General features: G+C 49.2%; 1 protein-coding gene across 2 annotated transcripts in view; it reads right to left on the reverse strand.

The window, feature by feature from the left end:
* Positions 1-741: 741 nt before the first annotated feature.
* LOC132825971 (collagen alpha-1(V) chain-like) overlaps positions 742-21717 on the reverse strand; it is a 499923-nt gene continuing 478947 nt past the window's right edge. Inside the window, exons 64-67 of one of the 2 annotated variants that reach the window (XM_060841664.1) lie at positions 18051-18163; positions 16435-16503; positions 6921-7154; positions 742-2969 (exon numbers count right to left, since the gene is read on the reverse strand). In XM_060841664.1, the coding sequence (XP_060697647.1) occupies positions 2823-2969; positions 6921-7154; positions 16435-16503; positions 18051-18163 (563 nt within the window). In that variant the 3' untranslated portion in view covers positions 742-2822. Of the gene's footprint in view, positions 2970-6920; positions 7155-16434; positions 16504-16556; positions 16626-18050; positions 18164-21717 lie in introns of both variants that reach the window. The other variant, XM_060841663.1, reaches the window with a different exon arrangement.

The raw sequence follows: 21717 nt of genomic DNA on the forward strand, positions 1-21717 counted from the left end.
CAATTGCACAAATCAATCAGCAACCTGTTGTTGGCTAAATGGCACAATATACCTCTCCAGTGTCAGCCTGTGTACAACAGCTTCTCCTCCCACCTTAACAAAACTGCCCTGTTAATGTGGTTTACACTTTCAGGAACTTGCTTTTAAAAAGCACAGCAGTTACTTTAACAATACTTGATTTTAAAGCAGTCCAATTTACATTTCAGTTCGCAATCAAAAATACAAGGGAATAGATAGATTTATAACTCTGACTTATATATCCATACCCACTCATTCACACATGTGCCCAGTTAATACCCATGCACTCAGCCAGTTATGCCCCAATACACTCACTCATCCACCCAACTGCACCCACACTCGCCCAGTTAAACACACACTTTCCCAGTTACACTGCCCACACACTCACTCATACCCAGTAACACACCGACTCACACACACTCATCCAGCTACATACCCAGACACACTTACTCACCCAGTTGCACACACACAAATGTTCACGCCCACCTCCCTATAAACATATTCACAATCTCATACACATATTGACACCAATATACCCTGACACACTCTCCAATGTATTAATGTAATTGTACCTTCCACAAACACAGCAAGGGCTTTGGACATTACTGCACAGCCCCCCCAATCTTTGAGAAATCTAGTTTGGCCCTTACAGCTCAGATGCTCTGTCTATGGAATGAGAATGGGAGTTATTGTGTGGAGCTCTGAATGCACTGGAACAGGGGATTCTCAGTTTCATGAACAAGTTTATTGGGATTCTCATAAACATTTACAATATGTCACATGACAGTATAACGATCTGACTTAAAGTTTCAGGGCCAATAAAAGTACCAAGAAAACCCTCCAACAGTTCGTCATTAACAATATTTTATGTTCAAGTCACATGTTTCTTAAGAAAAATAAAATTACAAAAGTACTTTTAATGCAAAGGCAACTCCGGCTTGGATAGCGGTGAGAGTGAGATACTGTTCGAGGTGGAGAGAGACACACTGTGAGAGGGACACAGAGAGAGATACTTTGTGTGTGTGAGAGAGTGAGTGAATAAGAGAGAATGGAGAGTCTGTGAGAACGTATGACTGTGTGAGAGAGGCAGCCAGTTGGGGTAGAGAGGGAGCTGGGGAGAGACAGAGAGAGAGACACATCCAGAGGAAAACTGCAAGATGCAATGGAACAAAGCCTTTCAGAAAAGCTGAGGCGATCAGGAGCTGGTGGGTAACAGAGGGGACGAGCTGCAGAACACTCCGAATAAACAGGAAGCAAGGAGCAGCGACCATGCCTAACGTGTGGGGCTAACAAATTGCAGCTCAGAAATCCAGCTGCAATATCAAAATGAATGAAATAAAGATGGGGCCTCGTGTGTCATTGAAGACGAGGGCTATGAGTAAGAAGACACTTCAATCTAGATTTCGATACGATACATCCAATAGCACCACAAATACAGCTGGCCGCTTCTTAGCAGGTAACACATGCTCGTAAAACACACTCTGAAAGTGGCTAAATCAATGCACCATTTACATAGGAGGTACAGCCGTACTGAAGGAGGGTCTCGTGTGTTCCTGGAAAGATATTACACTGATATAAAAGGGCATGGACAACAGAAATCAAACTGCAGCGTCAGAGAGCGTCGAGGTGAGGGTACAATCTTCCTGGAAGTGTGGCTGAATTGGCCGAGCAAATCAAACCAGTGGCAGCTGGGCAGAGGGGCACCACAGGTCAGGCGTTGGAATAGCACCTAATCTTCGGAAAACGCCTTGACCCCCTCGTTGCTCACATTCTCCCGGCGAGTCTTCACCCACAACCGGCAAAGACCTAGCTGCACAGTGCTGCCAAACCCAGAGGGTTAAAGCAGAAACCTCCCCACCCTCCCGCAGCTCCCCAGCAACTGAGGCGGAAGGAAAGAAAGAGCGGTTTTTGTTTGTGATGCGAGAGGGTTCCCACAGAAACGGACAAGGTGCAGAGTTAGCTCGGAACCTGGAGACAGCAGCAGGAGACGGTGAAGGATCTGTGACAGAGCCGTGTGCTTTTGAGAATGCAGCAGGGCAGGTTTTATTGAACCCAATAACACAGTTTGATATATTGATTTTTTTTGCACATAGGATGACGGGTTGTCCTTGTACATTTTAAGAGCCACATGCACTGATTCCAAAGCCAGAAGCTGCAGGAAGAATTAAAATATTATACAATAAAATATTTACTTACAAACGTACAAAAAATTTGTTTTAAAAAGAAATAATAAAATTGTCAGCACCATTTCTGAGGAAGGTTTTCAATTCAAAACATTTATTTGACGAGATTTTTCTTTCTTTAAAAAAACCTATGTATCTGAGACAAGATAACTGCAGGAGATACAGAGAGAGAGAGAGAGAGAAGTTATCAGGCTGAGAAAGAGTGAGAGAGAGACACACACGAGGGTCTGGGGCTGTTCTCAATGCGGGGCTACCTCCTCAGGGAAAGATTTCTCTGACTTATTTTGAGCACTCGGGCCTCTCTCCCCCAGTCCCGAGCAGAAAGACTGTCCACTCCCCTCGGGGCTTGGGGATCTTAAGACTTCGAGTGGTCCCATCCCTGGCGGTGCCGCTTGGAGGTTTGTTTCTGCTGGAAGCAGAATTGTTCAAACTTTCCTCAAGGCCAGCTCCAACTCTCGGTCTGTCAATCGCTTGTTGAGGTCATTTGTTGTTTACTGCAGACTCTCTCATTCTTCCTGTGGGTGTGTGTGGGTGTGGGGGTGGGTGTGTGGGTGTCTGTGAGTGTGTGTCTGTGTCTGTGTTTAAACAGTTTTTGTCTCTCTCTGTGAAGATTTAAACGTTTTATCCCACGAAGCAGACTGGTCCAATTTCAAAACCAAACTTCTGGCCAGACTCTCCAAAGTCATTGAACATGAGGTCAATGAAGGGAAGCTGTTCCACTTTGGGAGTGTCAATCTGTAAGACCGTTTTTTGGTAACCTTTCTTTGTCTGTCGAGAGAAGAGAGAGGGAGAGAGTTAGAGAAAACACTCAAAAAAGCCCAAATCTGGGAGGGTTGGTTCTTTAGGAGAAGTTGGGACAGAAAAATGAGGGGCTGAAAGGCCACTTTCTCCACTCGAACCTGGTTTGGTGGCTTTAAAAGGAGCTCATATCTGAGGAATTTCCGAGGAATGGTATTGGAAAGGCAGTGGGATCATCCTCATTCCAAATCCAATATTCATCCAGGCTCCTTAGAGACCACCTTCCAAATCCATGACCACTTCCATCTGGGTGGTTCAGAAGGCATTGACTGCAGTTACCTTCATTGCTCAGACCTCTGAGTCTCAGAGTTGGGACTTTGGTGAGGCCTCTCTTGGAGTTCTGGTCATAGGAAGGATATTATTAAAAGCTGGAGAGGGTGTCAGAAAAGATTTACCAGGGTGTTGCTGAAAATACATGATTTGAATAACGGTAATAACATTAGCAAATTTGCTGATGATACTAAGCTGGGTGGCAGGGTGAAATGTGATGAGGATGCTAGGAGATTACAGGGTGACCTGGACAAGTTAGGTGAGTGGTCAGATGCATGGCAGATGCAGTTTAATGTGGATAAATGTATGGTTATCCACTTTGGTGGCAAGAACAGGAAGGCAGATTACTACCTCAATGGAATCAATTTAGGTAAAGGGGCAGTACAGAGAGATCTGGGTGTTCTTGTACACCAGTCAATGAAGGTAAGCATGCAGGTACAGCAGGTAGTGAAGAAGGCTAATAGCATGCTGGCCTTCATAACAAGAGGGATTGAGTATAGAAGCAAAGAGGTTCTTCTGCAGCTGTACAGGGCCCTGGTGAGACCACACCTGGAGTACTGTGTGCAGTCCTGGTCTCCAAATTTGAGGAAAGACATTCTGGCTATTGAGGGAGTGCAGCGTAGGTTCACGAGGTCAATTCCTGGAATGGCGGGACTTCCTTACGCTGAAAGACTGGAGCGACTGGGCTTGTATACCCTTGAGTTTAGAAGACTGAGAGGGGATCTGATTGAGACATATAAGATTATTAAAGGATTGGACACTCTGGAGGCAGGAAACATGTTTCCGCTGATGGGTGAGTGCCGAACCAGAGGACACAGCTTAAAAATACAGGGTAGATCATTTAGGACAGAGATGAGGAGAAACTTCTTCACCCAGAGAGTGGTGGCTGGGTGGAATGCTCTGCCCCAGAGGGCAGTGGAGGCCCAGTCTCTGGATTCATTTAAGAAAGAGTTGGATAGAGCTCTCAAGGATAGTGGAATCAAGGGTTATGGAGATAAGGCAGGAACAGGATACTGATTAAGGATGATCAGCCATGATCATATTGAATGGTGGTGCAGGCTCGAAGGGCAGAAAGGCCTACTCCTGCACCTATTGTCTATTGAATTATAAGGAGAGGCTGGATAGCCTGGGACAATTTTCACTGGAGAGTAGGAGGCTGTGTGGTGACCTTATAGAGGTTTATTACATCACGAGGGACAGAGAGAAAGTGGAGGTGTCTTTTTCCCTCGGGTTGGGAATTTCAAGCCGTTTTTTAGGGGAGAGGAGAAAGATTTAAAAAGGACATAAGGAACAGTTGTTTTTACACAGAGAGTGGTTAATATGTGGAATGAACTGCCAGAGGAACTGGTGGATATGGGTACAGTTACAACATTTGAAAGACATTTAGAGAAGTGAATAATGTTTAGAGGGATATGGGCCAAGTGCAGGCAAGGTGGGACTAGTTCAGTTCAGTTTGCGATCATGGTCAGTGTAGACTGGTTGGACCAAAGGGTTGATTTCCAGGTTGTGTCCCTCGATAACTCGAGAAAAGGGCAGCAGACACATGGGAACTCTACTCTGGGCAAGTTCCTCTCGAAACCATTCTGGACTGTTCCAAGTCACATCCTGACTTGGAAATATATTGCTGTTCCTTCAGTGTCACTGGGTCAACATCCTGAGATTCCCTCCCTAAGGGTATTGTGGGTCAGCCTATAGCAGCGGTTCAAGAAGGCAGCTCACCATCACCTTCTTCAGGGGCAACAAGGAATGATGTATTGTTACATTGATCTTGAAGATACACTGAAAAGGGTTTTGTCGCCACAATCTGGTGCTATTTTGAATTACAATAAGGATAAAAAGAAATTACTGAAATAAAAGTTCATCTTCTGTTCAAATTAGGGTCTCAAGCAAGGATTCAAGTCTTCTGCAAGGTGTTCCCTCTGGGAATAGCAGTGACGACACAATGCCCCAGGAGACCCTGACTCTACTGTTGCCACCACCGTGCCAACACTGCCAGAAGTCCAGGCTCTGGGCCTACCATCACTGTGAGTCCAGGCTCCGGGCCTACCATCACTGTGAGTCCAGGCTCCGGGCCTACCATCACTGTGAGTCCAGGCTCCGGGCCTACCATCACTGTGAGTCCAGGCTCTGGACACTGCCACTGCTGCCAGGATTCCTGGTGCACACCGCTGATGATGCAGCCAGCACCCTGCCCATACTGACCTTGAGGATGAAGAAGAAAGGAGGAATAAAATAAAAAAGATGAAAAATACTCAGAAAATGTGCTACTGGCCTGGAGGGGAACACTAGCTATTATGTTGGTACCATCTTAATTCCTGTAACAAGGGTGGGTCATAAATGCTAGGCTCAGCTGTCCAAGCCCACATCTCAAAGTCATTTTAAAAATATTTCCCTCACTCCAAATCCACCTTTACTGCCTGTAAGTCTACTCAATAAAGGAAGACCCCATTGTGTTGAAGGTAGTATGTTAGCATGGATAGGGGATTGACAAAATAACAGGAGAAAAAGAGTTGGAATAAGGCGGGCATTTTGAGGATAGCAGCCTGTCACCAGGGGAGTGCCACAGGGATCATTGCTGGGGTCAGATATTAATGACTTGGATGAGGAAAGTGAATGTATCATCACCAAGTTTGAAGTTAACACAAGAATAGGTGGGAAGGCAAGTGGTGAGGATGACACAAAGAGTCTGCAGAGGGATATAGACTGGTAAAATGAATGGGTTAAAACTTAGCAATTGGAATGGGGGGATGGGGGTTATACACTTTGGCAGCAAGAATAGAGGAGCTGAGTATTATTTAGATGGAGCAAGACTGAAGAAAGCTGCAGCACACAGGGATGTGGAAGTTTTTGTGCATTAATCACCAAAGGTTAGCATCCAAATTCAGCCGGTATTAGGGAGGACAAATGGAATATTAGCCTTTACTTCAAAAGGAATGCAGCATAAAAGAGGGGTGTATTGCTAAAACTATACAAGGCACAAGTCAGACCACAACTGGAGCAGTTCCTGTTCCTTTATCTAAGGAGACAGTCCAGAGAAGGCTCACTCTGCTGACCCTGAGTATGGGCAGACTGTCTAATGAGGAGAGGGTGAGTAGATTAGGCCTGTTCACTCATTCCTGATAAAGGGCTTTTGCCTGAAACATCGATGTTTCTGCTCCTCGGATGTGCAGGGGGGAGTGTATGTGACTCTGCGTGCTTCTGAGACTGTGTGGGGGCAGGGTGTGTATGTGATTCGTGTGCGTGTGTGAGACTGTGTATGTGGGGGGTGTGTGTATGTGACTGTGTGTGTGTGTGTGTGTGGGGGGGGTGTGTGTATGTGACTGTGTGTGTGGGGGGGGTGTGTATGTGACTCTGTGTGTGTGTGAGACTGTGTGTGTGTGAGGGGGGTGTGTGTATGTGAGTGTGTGTGTGTGTGTGTGTGTGTGTGTGTGTGTTGGTTGAGCGTGGGAGGGGGTAGGATTGGGGAGTGGGAGGTTGGCAGCTGAGTAATTGCTCTCCTCCTGCTCTCGTGGGTCCAGTTACTGACAAACAACAAGTGAACGGGAAGCTGTTGATGATCTCATCTTACAAAGAGCAGAGGTGAATGTCAATCTTCGAGAGTTCCAGAAAGCCTCCTGCTTTAACCTGAGAGAGCCAAGCCGTTATACTTACTGCACATCTGTCTACAATTGCTTGGATGTAGGGGTTGTTGTCGTATGACATCTCTTCATCATTGGAGCCCAGGAAGCGGATGGCCTTGTCATAACTGTCAGAGGTCGCATCATACCAGGCCACACTCTGGTGGCAGGTATAGGTCAGATTCTGATGGGCAGAAGCACTCAACAGCCTCAGGAAAGTCATCTGCACCACTCCGACCGGATTGCTGTCAGCATCTGTGTATGAGAGCTGATCGTGGAGAGAAGAGACAGAGCGAGACAACAAACATATTTTGAAATGGAACATTGGATCTATAACTCGCTCACTGTCACTCACAGTCTGCTTGCAATGACCTGACATTGGGGCTGCAAATACTGAGAATATTTCCACAGAGACCAGTCTGTCACACACAGGCAACTGAGTGGTTAGTCCTGGTTCGGAACTGATTCACCATGTACTTCCTAATCCATTTAACATTGGCACAGTGCTCAGAATAAGAGCCAAGAACTTTCAACATTGACATCCACTGGCCTCAATAAGACAGACTATACCCACCCCCGGTCCTCCCAACCCCTCCTCATTCCCCATATCCTCACTTCCCACACACCCTCTCCTCACTCCCTAACCGCCCTCTCCTCACTCCTTAACCGCCCTCTCCTCACTCCCTAACCGCCGTCTCCTCACTCCTTAACCGCCCTCTCCTCACTCCCTAACCGCCCTCTCCTCACTCCCTAACCACCCTCTCCTCACTCCTTAACCGCCCTCTCCTCACTCCCTAACCGCCCTCTCCTCACTCCCTAACCGCCCTCTCCTCACTCCCTAACCGCCATCTCCTCACTCCCTAACCGCCCTCTCCTCACTCCCTAACCGCCATCTCCTCACTCCCTAACCGCCCTCTCCTCACTCCCTAACCGCCCTCTCCTCACTCCCTAACCGCCATCTCCTCACTCCCTAACCACCCTCTCCTCACTCCCTAACCGCCCTCTCCTCACTCCCTAACCGCCCTCTCCTCACTCCTTAACCGCCCTCTCCTCACTCCCTAACCGCCCCCTCCTCACTCCCTAACCGCCCTCTCCTCACTCCTTAACCGCCCTCTCCTCACTCCTTAACCGCCCTCTCCTCACTCCCTAACCACCATCTCCTCACTCCCTAACCGCCCTCTCCTCACTCCCTAACCGCCCCCTCCTCACTCCCTAACCGCCCTCTCCTCACTCCCTAACCACCATCTCCTCACTCCCTAACCGCCATCTCCTCACTCCCTAACCGCCCCCTCCTCACTCCCTAACCGCCCTCTCCTCACTCCCTAACCACCATCTCCTCACTCCCTAACCACCCTCTCCTCACTCCCTAACCGCCATCTCCTCACTCCCTAACCGCCATCTCCTCACTCCCTAACCGCCCCCTCCTCACTCCCTAACCACCCTCTCCTCACTCCCTAACCACCATCTCCTCACTCCCTAACCGCCCTCTCCTCACTCCCTAACCACCATCTCCTCACTCCCTAACCGCCATCTCCTCACTCCCTAACCGCCCCCTCCTCACTCCCTAACCGCCCTCTCCTCACTCCCTAACCACCATCTCCTCACTCCCTAACCACCCTCTCCTCACTCCCTAACCACCATCTCCTCACTCCCTAACTGCCCTCTCCTCACTCCCTAACCACCCTCTCCTCACTCCTTAACCACCCTCTCCTCACTCCTTAACCGCCCTCTCCTCACTCCCTAACCGCCCCCTCCTCACTCCCTAACCGCCCTCTCCTCACTCCTTAACCACCCTCTCCTCACTCCTTAACCGCCCCCTCCTCACTCCCTAACCGCCCTCTCCTCACTCCCTAACCACCATCTCCTCATTCCCTAACCGCCCTCTCCTCACTCCCTAACCGCCCTCTCCTCACTCCCTAACCACCCTCTCCTCACTCCCTAACCACCCTCTCCTCACTCCCTAACCACCCTCTCCTCACTCCTTAACCACCCTCTCCTCACTCCCTAACCACCCTCTCCTCACTCCTTAACCGCCGTCTCCTCACTCCCTAACCGCCCTCTCCTCACTCCTTAACCGCCCCCTCCTCACTCCCTAACCACCCTCTCCTCACTCCCTAACCACCATCTCCTCACTCCCTAACCACCCTCTCCTCACTCCCTAACCACCATCTCCTCACTCCCTAACCGCCATCTCCTCACTCCCTAACCGCCCCCTCCTCACTCCCTAACCGCCCTCTCCTCACTCCCTAACCACCATCTCCTCACTCCCTAACCACCCTCTCCTCACTCCCTAACCACCATCTCCTCACTCCCTAACTGCCCTCTCCTCACTCCCTAACCACCCTCTCCTCACTCCTTAACCACCCTCTCCTCACTCCTTAACCGCCCTCTCCTCACTCCCTAACCGCCCCCTCCTCACTCCCTAACCGCCCTCTCCTCACTCCTTAACCACCCTCTCCTCACTCCTTAACCGCCCCCTCCTCACTCCCTAACCGCCCTCTCCTCACTCCCTAACCACCATCTCCTCATTCCCTAACCGCCCTCTCCTCACTCCCTAACCGCCCTCTCCTCACTCCCTAACCACCCTCTCCTCACTCCCTAACCACCCTCTCCTCACTCCTTAACCGCCGTCTCCTCACTCCCTAACCGCCCTCTCCTCACTCCTTAACCGCCCCCTCCTCACTCCCTAACCACCATCTCCTCACTCCCTAACCGCCCTCTCCTCACTCCCTAACCGCCCCCTCCTCACTCCCTAACCGCCCTCTCCTCACTCCCTAACCGCCCTCTCCTCACTCCCTAACCGCCCTCTCCTCACTCCCTAACCACCATCTCCTCACTCCCTAACCGCCCCCTCCTCACTCCCTAACCACCATCTCCTCACTCCTTAACCGCCCTCTCCTCACTCCCTAACCGCCCTCTCCTCACTCCCTAACCACCATCTCCTCACTCCCTAACCGCCCCCTCCTCACTCCCTAACCGCCCCCTCCTCACTCCCTAACCGCCCTCTCCTCACTCCCTAACCGCCCCCTCCTCACTCCCTAACCGCCCCCTCCTCACTCCCTAACCGCCCCCTCCTCACTCCCTAACCACCCTCTCCTCACTCCCTAACCACCATCTCCTCACTCCCTAACCACCCTCTCCTCACTCCCTAACCACCATCTCCTCACTCCCTAACCGCCCTCTCCTCACTCCCTAACCGCCCTCTCCTCACTCCCTAACCACCCTCTCCTCACTCCCTAACCGCCCTCTCCTCACTCCCTAACCGCCCCCTCCTCACTCCCTAACCGCCCCCTCCTCACTCCCTAACCACCATCTCCTCACTCCCTAACCGCCATCTCCTCACTCCCTAACCGCCCCCTCCTCACTCCCTAACCGCCCTCTCCTCACTCCCTAACCGCCCCCTCCTCACTCCCTAACCGCCCTCTCCTCACTCCCTAACCGCCCTCTCCTCACTCCCTAACCACCATCTCCTCACTCCCTAACCGCCCTCTCCTCACTCCCTAACCACCATCTCCTCACTCCCTAACTGCCCTCTCCTCACTCCCTAACCGCCCCCTCCTCACTCCCTAACCGCCCCCTCCTCACTCCCTAACCGCCCTCTCCTCACTCCCTAACCACCATCTCCTCACTCCCTAACCGCCCTCTCCTCACTCCCTAACCACCATCTCCTCACTCCCTAACCGCCCTCTCCTCACTCCCTAACCACCATCTCCTCACTCCCTAACCACCATCTCCTCACTCCCTAACCGCCCTCTCCTCACTCCCTAACCGCCCCCTTCTCACTCCCTAACCGCCCCCTCCTCACTCCCTAACCGCCCTCTCCTCACTCCCTAACCGCCCTCTCCTCACTCCCTAACCGCCCTCTCCATCTGCCTTACACTCAGCATCATACCGAGGTCCTCCATCAAATTTCTCCACTGGTGTCCTCTCCTTCCAATTCCCCTCTCCCTCTACACCCCATCTCCTCACACTCTCTCCCTTACTCTCCACCTATCTCCTCATCATTCCCTAAATTACTCCTTTCTGTTGGGATATCCGAGAGGGTCATGAGGGCTGTGCAGAGGGTGATGGGACCCACTAACGTCCGTTGCCTTCTAACCCACCTTCCGATCGGGTGACCATCCGTCTGCTCTCCTCATTGTTACATTGTGAGCAATCTGGATCTGGATACACCCCGCTCCACCCCCACTCTCCCATAGCCTCTGCCCCATCCCCCACTTTCCGACTCCTCTATTCCATTTTCCCACTTCCCCACCCCACATTCCTACACTTTCCCATATTCCTCTGCTCCCACTCTCCCATATTCCTCTGTCCCTATTCCCCATCCTGTCTTTCCCACCCTCTCTCCCCCAGTCTGCCATCCTCTTACCCCTCCCTTTCTATTCTCCCCCTTATCCTATCTCAGACCCCTGACCCTTTGATGCTTCCCCTGCCCCCTCCCCCCCACCCCCATACTGAGCAGAACCTCACATTTTCCTGACAGTGTCAGTCTGACAGACTGTGAGTGTCAGAAAGAGACCACCTTAAAACAAATCACATTCACCAACCGCTTGTTCCGGGATCCTTGGCGATTCGACATTCTGTCCAACATTGATCAGAGTGACCTGACTGAAGACAGGGAGAAAGAGACATGCAGCAGGCGGGAGTAGGGTTTCAATGTGGATCAGCAAGCAGGAAGGAACATGAGTCAGAGGAAGAGCCCACCACAACGTTGTTTACATGCTCCAGTCAACTGGAACTCACGGGACAATTTGGGGGGGAGTTTGGGGTGGGTCAAAGTCAGCTCCATCTCAGGCTGTTGGTCAGTGACACACAAGGAGCAATCTTCCCCAGATTATTTCTTGGCAGCCACAGATTGCCGAGACTGGGAGAATCTCCAATCATAATCACAGCTCAGCTTCTCATTTTGTAGAATCTGAGAACTTGTGCAGCAGAGAAAGAGACCACTCTGCCCACTGTGCCTGTGCTAACTGGAGGACAAGTCCCCACTCTCCCCCCTTCCCTGACCTCAGCCTGATCCCCCTTTGCCTGTATCCCAGCAGATTACTGCAATTCAGGAGCCAATCCAATCAACTCAGCGATTTCTGTCTCTCCTTGTTATCAGGCAGTGAGTTCCAGACCCCCATCAACCCTCCATGTGTAAAACCAATTCCTCATCTCCTCTTTAACCTTCCTCCCAATCACTTTAAATCTTTATCTACCAATCACTGATGTCTCTGCCAAAGTGAACAGACCCTCCCCCCTCCACACTGTCCAGGCCCCTCACAACTTTATAAGCCTCAGTCTGTTTCAGCTATTCCAATCTTTCCTCATTCTGCAATTTTCCAATCCTTGAAACATCTCATAAATCTCCTGTCCCCTCTCACACGCAACTCCATCCTTTCTGCAAGGAGGTGGTCAGATAGAATACAATCATAGAATCCTAGAATCATATTGGATCAAAACAAGCCCTCCAGCCTGTTGTGTCCATGTTAATCAACAAACACCAAACTACACTAATCCCACTTTCCTGCATTGGTCTATAACCTAATATGCCCTGATATTTTAAGTGCTCATCCAGATTCTTTTGAAATGTTGTTAACAGAATCTTTACCGCCCTTCCAGACAGCATGTGCCATATTTCCAACTCCCTCTGGGTGGAAACGTTGTTTCTCTGGTCACCTGTAAACCACTTTGGCCCCACCTTAAACATACTCCCTCTGATAGAGTCACAGAGTCATTCAGCAGAGAACCAGACCCTTCGTCCGTCAGCCTAATACTGTTCCAGCATTAACCCTCCCGCCTCAGTTAGTAAAAGAGCAGCCAATTTGCTTTAACATCTTATCACCCTATCCTATTACAATCAGGATCTGTGGACATTCACTCCAATGTCCCTCACTTCCTCTAAACCTCTCAGTACCTTCCCATTAATTGCTCTCCTTTGCCTTGCCTGAACTCCCCAAACGCACCATCCTGCAGTTCTCTGGATTAATTCCATTTGCTACTTTTCCCACCCTGAGCCTGACCAGTCCATTGATATCTTGTTGCAACATAAGGTTTCCCTCCTTGCTATCAATTGGAGAGATGTGTTTACAGGTGGCACGGTGGCTCAGTGGTTAGCACCAGCAGCCCAGGTTCGATTCCACCCTTGGGTGACTGACTGTGTGGAGTTTGCACATTCTCCCCGTGTCTGCGTGGGTTTCCTCCCACAGTCCATAGATGTGCAGGTCAAGTGAATTGGCCATGCTAAATTGCTGATAGTGTTAGGTGCATTAGTCAGAGGGAAATATGTCTGGGTGGGTTACTCTTTGGAGGGTCAGTGTGGATTTGTTGGGCTGAAGGGCCTGTTTCCACATTATAGGGATTCTAATAATCTAATCTCCATCAGACTGTCTGAGGGGGTATATATAATCTCACAGATAGAGACTGACTCTGAGTGTTCCTGAGTCAATCCAAACAGCTTCTTTTGATGATCCTTCCAATATTCATTTCTTTCTCTGAGCAAAGTTGCCAGATCTTTCCTGTGTTAGCCTGCTCTCCATCTTGATGGGAAACCCTGTCACCTGGAATACTGGGCTCAGCATTCTCTTAAATTTTGTTTTCTGCCTGGACTCCCGGAGGTCAGTGCGTAGCAATTACTTTCTGAAACTGCAGTCAGTGCTGGGAATGGTGATCACCCCTAGAGGGGCTGAGTGGCCACAAAATAAACATTGATCGCAGAGCCATTGCTGTCTCCCGTGACTGTAATCGCAACAAGAGAAAATCGCCAGGTTTCTCTGTGTGTCCTCAGCTTGCCTGCTTTATGTGCTGGGTTCCTTCGATTCAAAGGACTACCCCACCAAACCCTTTCTTATTGCTTCGAACCCACATTTCTCTGCTTTAAAGTTGTGGAGCTTAAGAAGTACATCAATTGTTTACCATTTTTATTGGCTTTATTGAAGCTACAAGCCTTATTCTGATTGTTCTGATGGTGAACCTGCTTTGGCTAACCATCCATATTACAGGAAGCACATGGAGGATCTAAGATTGGCCCTGGCCCTGGCCAATCAGCCGCACCTAGACAGCTGCCTTTACCTTAAATGCATTGCTACAATTCAGGTCAACATGGGAATGAGTTTCGTAGTCTTACCACTCGCTAAATGAAGTCGTTTCTTCGGAATTCCTGTTGGATTAATTCATGACTATTACAGATTGAACCTTCCTAGTTCTGGTCGTCTCCCTCAAGTGGTAACATCTACTTTACTTCTACCTTATCAACTCCTTCATCATTTTCAAGACCTCGACAGGCCACCCCTCAATTATCTCCTTTCTCAAGCAAACTGTTCAAACCTTTCTTGATAGTGAGAAACTTTCAGTTCTGCCAACATTCTTGCCAATCCAAGGGAGTTTTCAGTGTCTTGAGGAAAGGTCATGGGAGGAGGAACGTCTCGCTCCACAGATGCTACCTAATCTGCTGAGTTTCTCCAGCAATTTCTGGATTGGTTTCACATTTCCAGCACCTGCTGGATTTTGCCTGTGTGTTCTCAGCAGCGGTTTGTGTGGCTGCAAGGGAATGGACGGCAACGAGGGACTGAGAAGTAACCGATGTATCTGTGCAGTGGTGTGTCGGAATCCACTCTCCAGCCAGGGTTCTGAGGGGAGGTCACAATGTCACTGGGTGCTGGAGGTGCTGCACAAAGCATTCCTGTTGGCAGTGGCCATTAACCTTTCAATATTGACTAGTCCTGAATGTACAGAGGGAATGTGGAAACTCAGTGAGAGCAAAGTCCCTTGCAGACTCCCAGGCTGCTCTGGGACGGTTTTATTCACCTGACAAAGGTGGAGCAGACTCAAGGATTGTTGGGATCCCTGCTCCCAAATCAAAACACAATCCCAAGAGGTCTCTTCCTGCAAAGATCTGATAGTTACCGGATACGAGCGAGGTCACAAGGCAAACAGAAGGGGAGTTCCTGAAGGTTGGGGCCATTGCCCTGGGGGGTGGAGTCAGGAGCCAGACACAGCATAGTTGCATCAGGAACAGAAAGAGAAAGATCAAAACTGGAGCAGGATTAGATGGAGATGGAACACTGAGCTGCTCAGACATTCTGCTTAATCCAGATTACTGTCCAATCATTGGACAGAGAAAGGAGATTCTTTAACCCTTTGACAGCTGGTACCAACCTGAGCTCATTAATATCATTAATGACACCAGAGCTAATGGCTGGTATGTGAACATGGAACGATAGCCCCTCCGGGTTTGTGTCTGGAAAGTGGTCCCACATTAATAAAATACACACACACACACACACACTCTGACTCTCACTGGGGAACAGTCCCACACACACTGACTCTCACTGGGGTACAGCTCCCACACACACTGACTCTCACTGGGGTACAGCTCCCACACACACTGACTCTCACTGGGGAACAGTCCCACACACACTGACTCTCACTGGGGTACAGCTCCCACACACACTGACTCTCACTGGGGTACAGTCCCACACACACTGACTCTCACTGGGGTACAGACCCACACACACTGTCCCTCACTGGGGTACAGTCCCACACACACTGACTCTCACTGGGGTACACTCCCACACACACTGACTCTCACTGGGGTACAGTCCCACACACACTGACACTCACTGGGGTACACTCCCACACACACTGACTCTCACTGGGGTACGGCTCCCACACACACTGACTCTCACTGGGGTACAGTCCCACACACACTGACTCTCACTGGGGTACAGTCCCACACACACTGACCCTCACTGGGGTACAGTCCCACACACACTGACTCTCACTGGGGTACAGCTCCCACACACACTGACCCTCACTGGGGTACAGTCCCACACACACTGACTCTCACTGGGGTACAGCTCCCACACACACTGACCCTCACTGGGGTACAGTCCCACACACACTGACTCTCACTGGGGTACGGCTCCCACACACACTGACTCTCACTGGGGTACGGCTCCCACACACACTGACTCTCACTGGGGTACAGCTCCCACACACACTGACTCTCACTGGGGTACAGCTCCCACACACACTGACTCTCACTGGGGTACAGTCCCACACACACTGACCCTCACTGGGGTACAGCTCCCACACACACTGACTCTCACTGGGGTACGGCTCCCACACACACTGACTCTCACTGGGGTACAGCTCCCACACACACTGACCCTCACTGGGGTACAGCTCCCACACACACTGACCCTCACTGGGGTACAGCTCCCACACACACTGACTCTCACTGGGGTACGGCTCCCACACACACTGACTCTCACTGGGGTACAGCTCCCACACACACTGACCCTCACTGGGGTACAGCTCCCACACACACTGACCCTCACTGGGGTACAGCTCCCACACACACTGACTCTCACTGGGGTACAGCTCCCACACACACTGACTCTCACTGGGCAGTAATCAAGAGAATTTGAAGGGGAAGGGTAATTGTTGTATCCTCTGAGTAACTCAGTGTGTGCAGCTCTGCCGAGTAAATTAAGGCGTGAGTTGACTGGAAAGCACCAGCCCTGCCAGCCAGGCATGAGTTGCCGTGCAGTCTAACCACTTACCAGGGCACCTCGCTTGTAATGACTATACCAAGCACCCGGCTGCTCTTTCGGCCAACGAGCCAGTTTACTCTGTAAAATATGAGACTGATTACAGACTAGAAAGGAAAATGCTAACTGCTTACCAGTTTGCCACGCTTGTATTCACTGAACCAGGAGCCCGGTACCTCCTTGGGCCAAGAAGTGACTCTTGCCTGATGCGAGATGGGAGGGTAAAGGAAAGAAGGAGAAGATGTTAATGTGTAAATGACTCTGCTTCTCAATGAAGACCCTGTGTCATTGTGGCAGTGCAAGGAAATCCTGTTTCATCTTCAGTCTGAAACACTGGTCCTTTTCCCGAACGGATCATTACCTTGAAGACATGGCCTCCCTCTGGGGGATGGGTTTGTGCAGTTTCTCTCCCAGCTGACCCTGCCAATGCTGCATTAGTATTGACATACCAAACTTGAAAACAAAGTTAGGAATGCAACTATGATTTGCGTACAGTAAGATTTCAGTATCAGAGATGTTGCAATGAGAAATTAGTGTTGGCTGAGACAAGATTTTAACTGTCTCGTTCTTTGAATGCTGCCTGCAAATCATTTATGTGAGAGGTTTTAATGTTTCCTCTGCCACACCTCAGCTCTGACAGTGCAGCACTCCCTTAGTGTTGCACCGAATTTGCTCGACTTGAACAAGTTTGACTGGAATTGGGAAATCTCTGACTGCACAGTGAGAATGTTGCCAGTGTGTCCTTCCAGATGCCTGGCCCTTACTTGTCCAGGCTCACTGCTGGCAGATACAGGACAGTCAGGGATTGTGATGAAAGTGGCAAGAAGACATTTGATTGGAATCAAGGCCTTGGAAAATGGCTGGAGTGTGAACAGCAGAAAATGTTTCGATGCTTGTATTGGTGACAAGCAGCAGGAACACATTAAACCATTAAACCATTCACCTTTTTTTGGATTTTGGAACAGAGAAGTCAGAGCTCATTTGCAAAGAATAAAAATTTGAGTTTAGAGGCAAATTTTCATTGTTTTGTTGCAGGGTTTTGTTAAATTCAGTTCAGAAGAAGCCAGTTACTGCAAGAAATGTTTTTGGTAGTTTGTTATCTTTTCAAAGTCAGGAGAATTTGGGATAGAAGTCTCAGGTTGGTAGAATTTTCAGTCATCAGAATCGGGAAGGTTCCTGCCAACACTCTTGGAAACTAGTCGTGAATACTCTCCAAAGTTCAAGAAAGAGAAGTCAGGTCAGTCGAGAGCTGAGATGAGAGTATAATTTCTCTGTTTTAAAGGGTGAGCAGGTAGATATGCTGTCAGTGTGCAGGCACTGAAAAACAGCAGAATAATCTAATGCTAATCTGTCACTTTGAAGGTTCAGGTACATGTAGTGGGATTGTTAATAAGCATGGGTGATATGAGACTGTGAGCGTGAGGTGGTGTGCCTGTTCGATCTGCTGATTTGACCAGATTTGGAAAGTCAGTCAGAGTGGGCTGTATCCCACCCACTGGCTCCACCGGACACAAACTCAAAACCTCGCTTCTGGAAAGCTGCTCGGTCAATGTTGCAATGAATGAAGTGCATTTGGGACAAATGGCTTTTCCTTTTCTAAACTGAGGAGCAATCAGAGAAATACTTACTCCTTCAGATTTCTTGTCTGGGAAGATGCAAGTTTCTCCTCCAGATGTGAAATTACAGAAAACCTTGAACGAGTCTCTGGAGCAGCCTTGGTTTGGGTCAATCCAGTATTCACCTGCCAGGGGGAGAAATGACAAAACCCGAGGTTGGAAGGATTTATCGCTGCTCTACAACAGGTTAAACCAGCCACACTGTAACAAGGCACAATCTTCTTAATGAGCCCAACAACCACAGCACTGACTTGGGGTATTTCCTCTGTTAACTGGGGCCATCACACCCACTCTGTGATCCACTGAACACCTTCTCTCACTCTGTCTTTGCAACCTTCCCGTCACACTTTATTGATTGGAACTTTCTGGAGTCTCCTCTCTTTACCTATCACAGCTCCTAATGCTCCATCTGACCCACTCACCCCCCTCTCACTGCTCTATTCTCTAACTTGTTATCACCCCAGGCCGACAGAATATGAAATGCCTCATCTCCTTGGCAGTCCCATCATGTTCCAGGACATGGAAATCCAACCTTGATGTGACTTGTCCAATTGACTTGTCACATCCTCTCCCCTGAGAGTCTCTCCCTTCACAAGTTTATCCCCCTTCCTGAGGCCACCCATGATTGGTACAGCCATGTCAATCAGGCCACCAATCAGAAACTGACTGATGGCATCTTGCTTTGGGACATGTTACACACCTCTGCAAGACACTGTACAATATTCTGACAGATCAGGCTATTGTAGTCTGTGTTAGGTCCAGGGTTAAATTGGTTAGGTAATTTTCTAACCTCACAATATCAAGCCTGAACCATCAGAACATTATTTGGAGACAGATGGGTGTGGTGCTGAGGCTGCTTGAGATGATTGTGACTGTGATGTAGATACAGAGTAAACCATGAAACTGAGTTTAGAATCTAACCAGTGCACCAACAATCCAAACTCAGTGCTGGCGTCTGGAAAGATGGACATGATGTTTGAAGCTGAAAATGTGTTGCTGGAAAAGCGCAGCAGGTCAGGCAGCATCCAAGGAGCAGGAGAATCGATGTTTCGGGCATAAGCCCTTCTTCATTTCCTTGAAGAAGCTCTCTTCCTCCCTCTCCTCACTTTCTCCACATGATGTTTGAACAATAGATCAGAGGAAGGTCAGTCAGGTCCTTAAAGCTGGTTCCACCCTCCCCCCACCTGAATTGGAATTCTTGCCAAGTATCCTGATGAGTGCAAGCTGAAAACCTTTGATAAAATGTGTCTTATCTCAGTAACACTCAGACCTATTAACAGGTTACCGACTCAGCAAAATACAACTAGATCAGCACCAACCCGCAACTTAACGGCAACCTGACAGCATTCCTGAACAGCCTGGGTGTCAATCAGAAGGATCTGCTCACCTACCCCTCCCCCTAAACCCACCCCTACCCCCACCCCCACCCCACCCCCACCCCCTTTCCCCACCTCCACCCACACCCCCACCCCCTCCCCCTAAACCCATCCCCACCCCCGCCCGGCCCCCACATCCACCCCTTCTCCACCCCCACCTCCACCCACACCCCACCCCCTCCCCCCACCTCCACCCACACCCCCACCCCCTGCCCTACCCCCTCGATGTTGTGCCGACCTGTGACCTATTCTCAGCTCGTCCCCCTACACTATCCCACCATCATCCATGTGCTTATCCAAGGATTGTTTAAATCTCCCTAATGTGGCTGAGTTGACTACATTAGCAGGTAGGGCATTCCACACCCTTACCACTCTCTGGTTAAAGAACCTGCCTCTGACATCTGTCTTAAATCTGTCACCCCTCAATTTGTAGTTATGCCCCCTCGTACACGCTGATGTCATCATCCTAGGAAAAAGACTCTCCCTGTCTACCCTATCTAATCCTCTGATCATCTTGTATGTCTCTATCAAATCCCCCTTAGCCTTCTTCTTTCCAATGAGAACAGACCAAGTCTCTCAGCCTTTCCTCATAAGACCTTCCCTCAGACCAGGCAACATCCTGGAAAATCTCCTCTGCACCTTTCCCAATGCTTCCACATCCTTCCTGTAATGGGGCGACCAGAACTGTACACAATATTCCAAGTACAGCCGCACCAATGCTTTGTATAGTTGCAGAATGACATCACAGTTCCAGAACTCAATCCTTCTACAAATAAAATCTAACACACCATATGCTTTCTTAACAGCACTATCAACCTGGGTGGCAACTTTCAGGGATCTATGTACACGGACTCCAAGATCCCTCTGCACATCCACACTACCAAGAATCTTCCCATTGACCCAGTACTCTGCCTTCCTGTTATTCTTCCCAAAGTGAATCACCTCACATTTAGCTGCATTGAACTCCATTTGCCACCTCTCAGCCCAATTCTGCAGTTTATCCAAGTCCCCCTGCAACCTGTAACATTCTTCCACACTGTCCACTACTCCACCGACTTTAGTGTCATCTGCAAATTTACTAACCCATCCACCTTTGCCTGCATCTAAGTCATTTATAAAAATGACAAACAGCAGTGGTCCCAAAACAGATCCTTGTGGCACACCACTAGTAACCGGATTCCAGGCTGAATATTTTCCATCAACCGCCACTCGCTGCTTTCTTTCAGAAAGCCAGTTTCTAATCCACACTGCTAAATCACCCTCAATTCCATGCCTCTGCATTTCTCCAACAGCCTACCATGTGGAACCTTATCAAAGGCTTTACTGAAGTCCATGTATACCATGTCAACTGCCCTACCCTCATCTACATGCTTGGTCACCTTCTCAAAAAACTTAATAAAGTTTGTGAGACATGATCTGCCCTTGACGAAACCATATTGACTATCTGAAGTCAAATTGTTGTTTGCTAGATAATTATAAATCTTACCTTTCCTACAGCAGAAGTAAGGCTCACTGGTCTATAATTACCTGGGTCATCTCTACTGCCCTCCTTGAACAAGGGCACAGCATTTGTAATCCTCCAGTCCTCTGATACTAAACCTGTAGACAATGACGACTCAAATATCAAAGCCAAAGGCTCTGCTATCTCCTCCCTAGCTTCCCAGAGAAACCTCGGATAAATCCCATCCGGCCCAGGGGGCTTGTCTACTTTCACTACTTCTAGAATTGATAATACCTGTTCGTAACTAACCTCAATCCTTTCTAGTCTAATATCTCATACCTCATTCTTCTCCTCTACAATATTCTCCTTTTCCTAAATGAAAACTGATGAGAAATGTTCGTTTATCACCTCTCTGATCTCCACAGGGTCCACACTCAACTTCCTACTTCTGTCTTTGACTGGCCCCATTCCTACCCTAGTCACCCTTTTATTCCTCACATACCTATAGAAAGCTTTAGAGTTCTCCTTTATTCTATTTGCTAAAGATTGCTCATGTCCTCTCTTTACTCTGCTTAACTCTCTCTTTAAATCCTTTCTAGCTGATCTGTAACTGTCCATCGCCTCATCTGAACCATCTCCCCTCAACGTCATATAAGCCTCCTTCTGCTTAACAAGAGATGCAATTTCTGTAGGAAACCACGGTTTCCTTTCCTTATCACTTCCTCCCTGCCTGACAGGGACATACCGATCAAGGACACGCAATCTGTTCCTTAAACCAGCTCCACATTTCCATTGTCTGCATCCCCTGCATTTTGCTCCCCCATTCTATGCATCCTAATTCTTGCCTAATCGTATTATAATT

This window comes from Hemiscyllium ocellatum, chromosome 21 (genome assembly GCF_020745735.1).
Source record: "Hemiscyllium ocellatum isolate sHemOce1 chromosome 21, sHemOce1.pat.X.cur, whole genome shotgun sequence".
Taxonomy (NCBI): Eukaryota; Metazoa; Chordata; class Chondrichthyes; order Orectolobiformes; family Hemiscylliidae; genus Hemiscyllium; species Hemiscyllium ocellatum.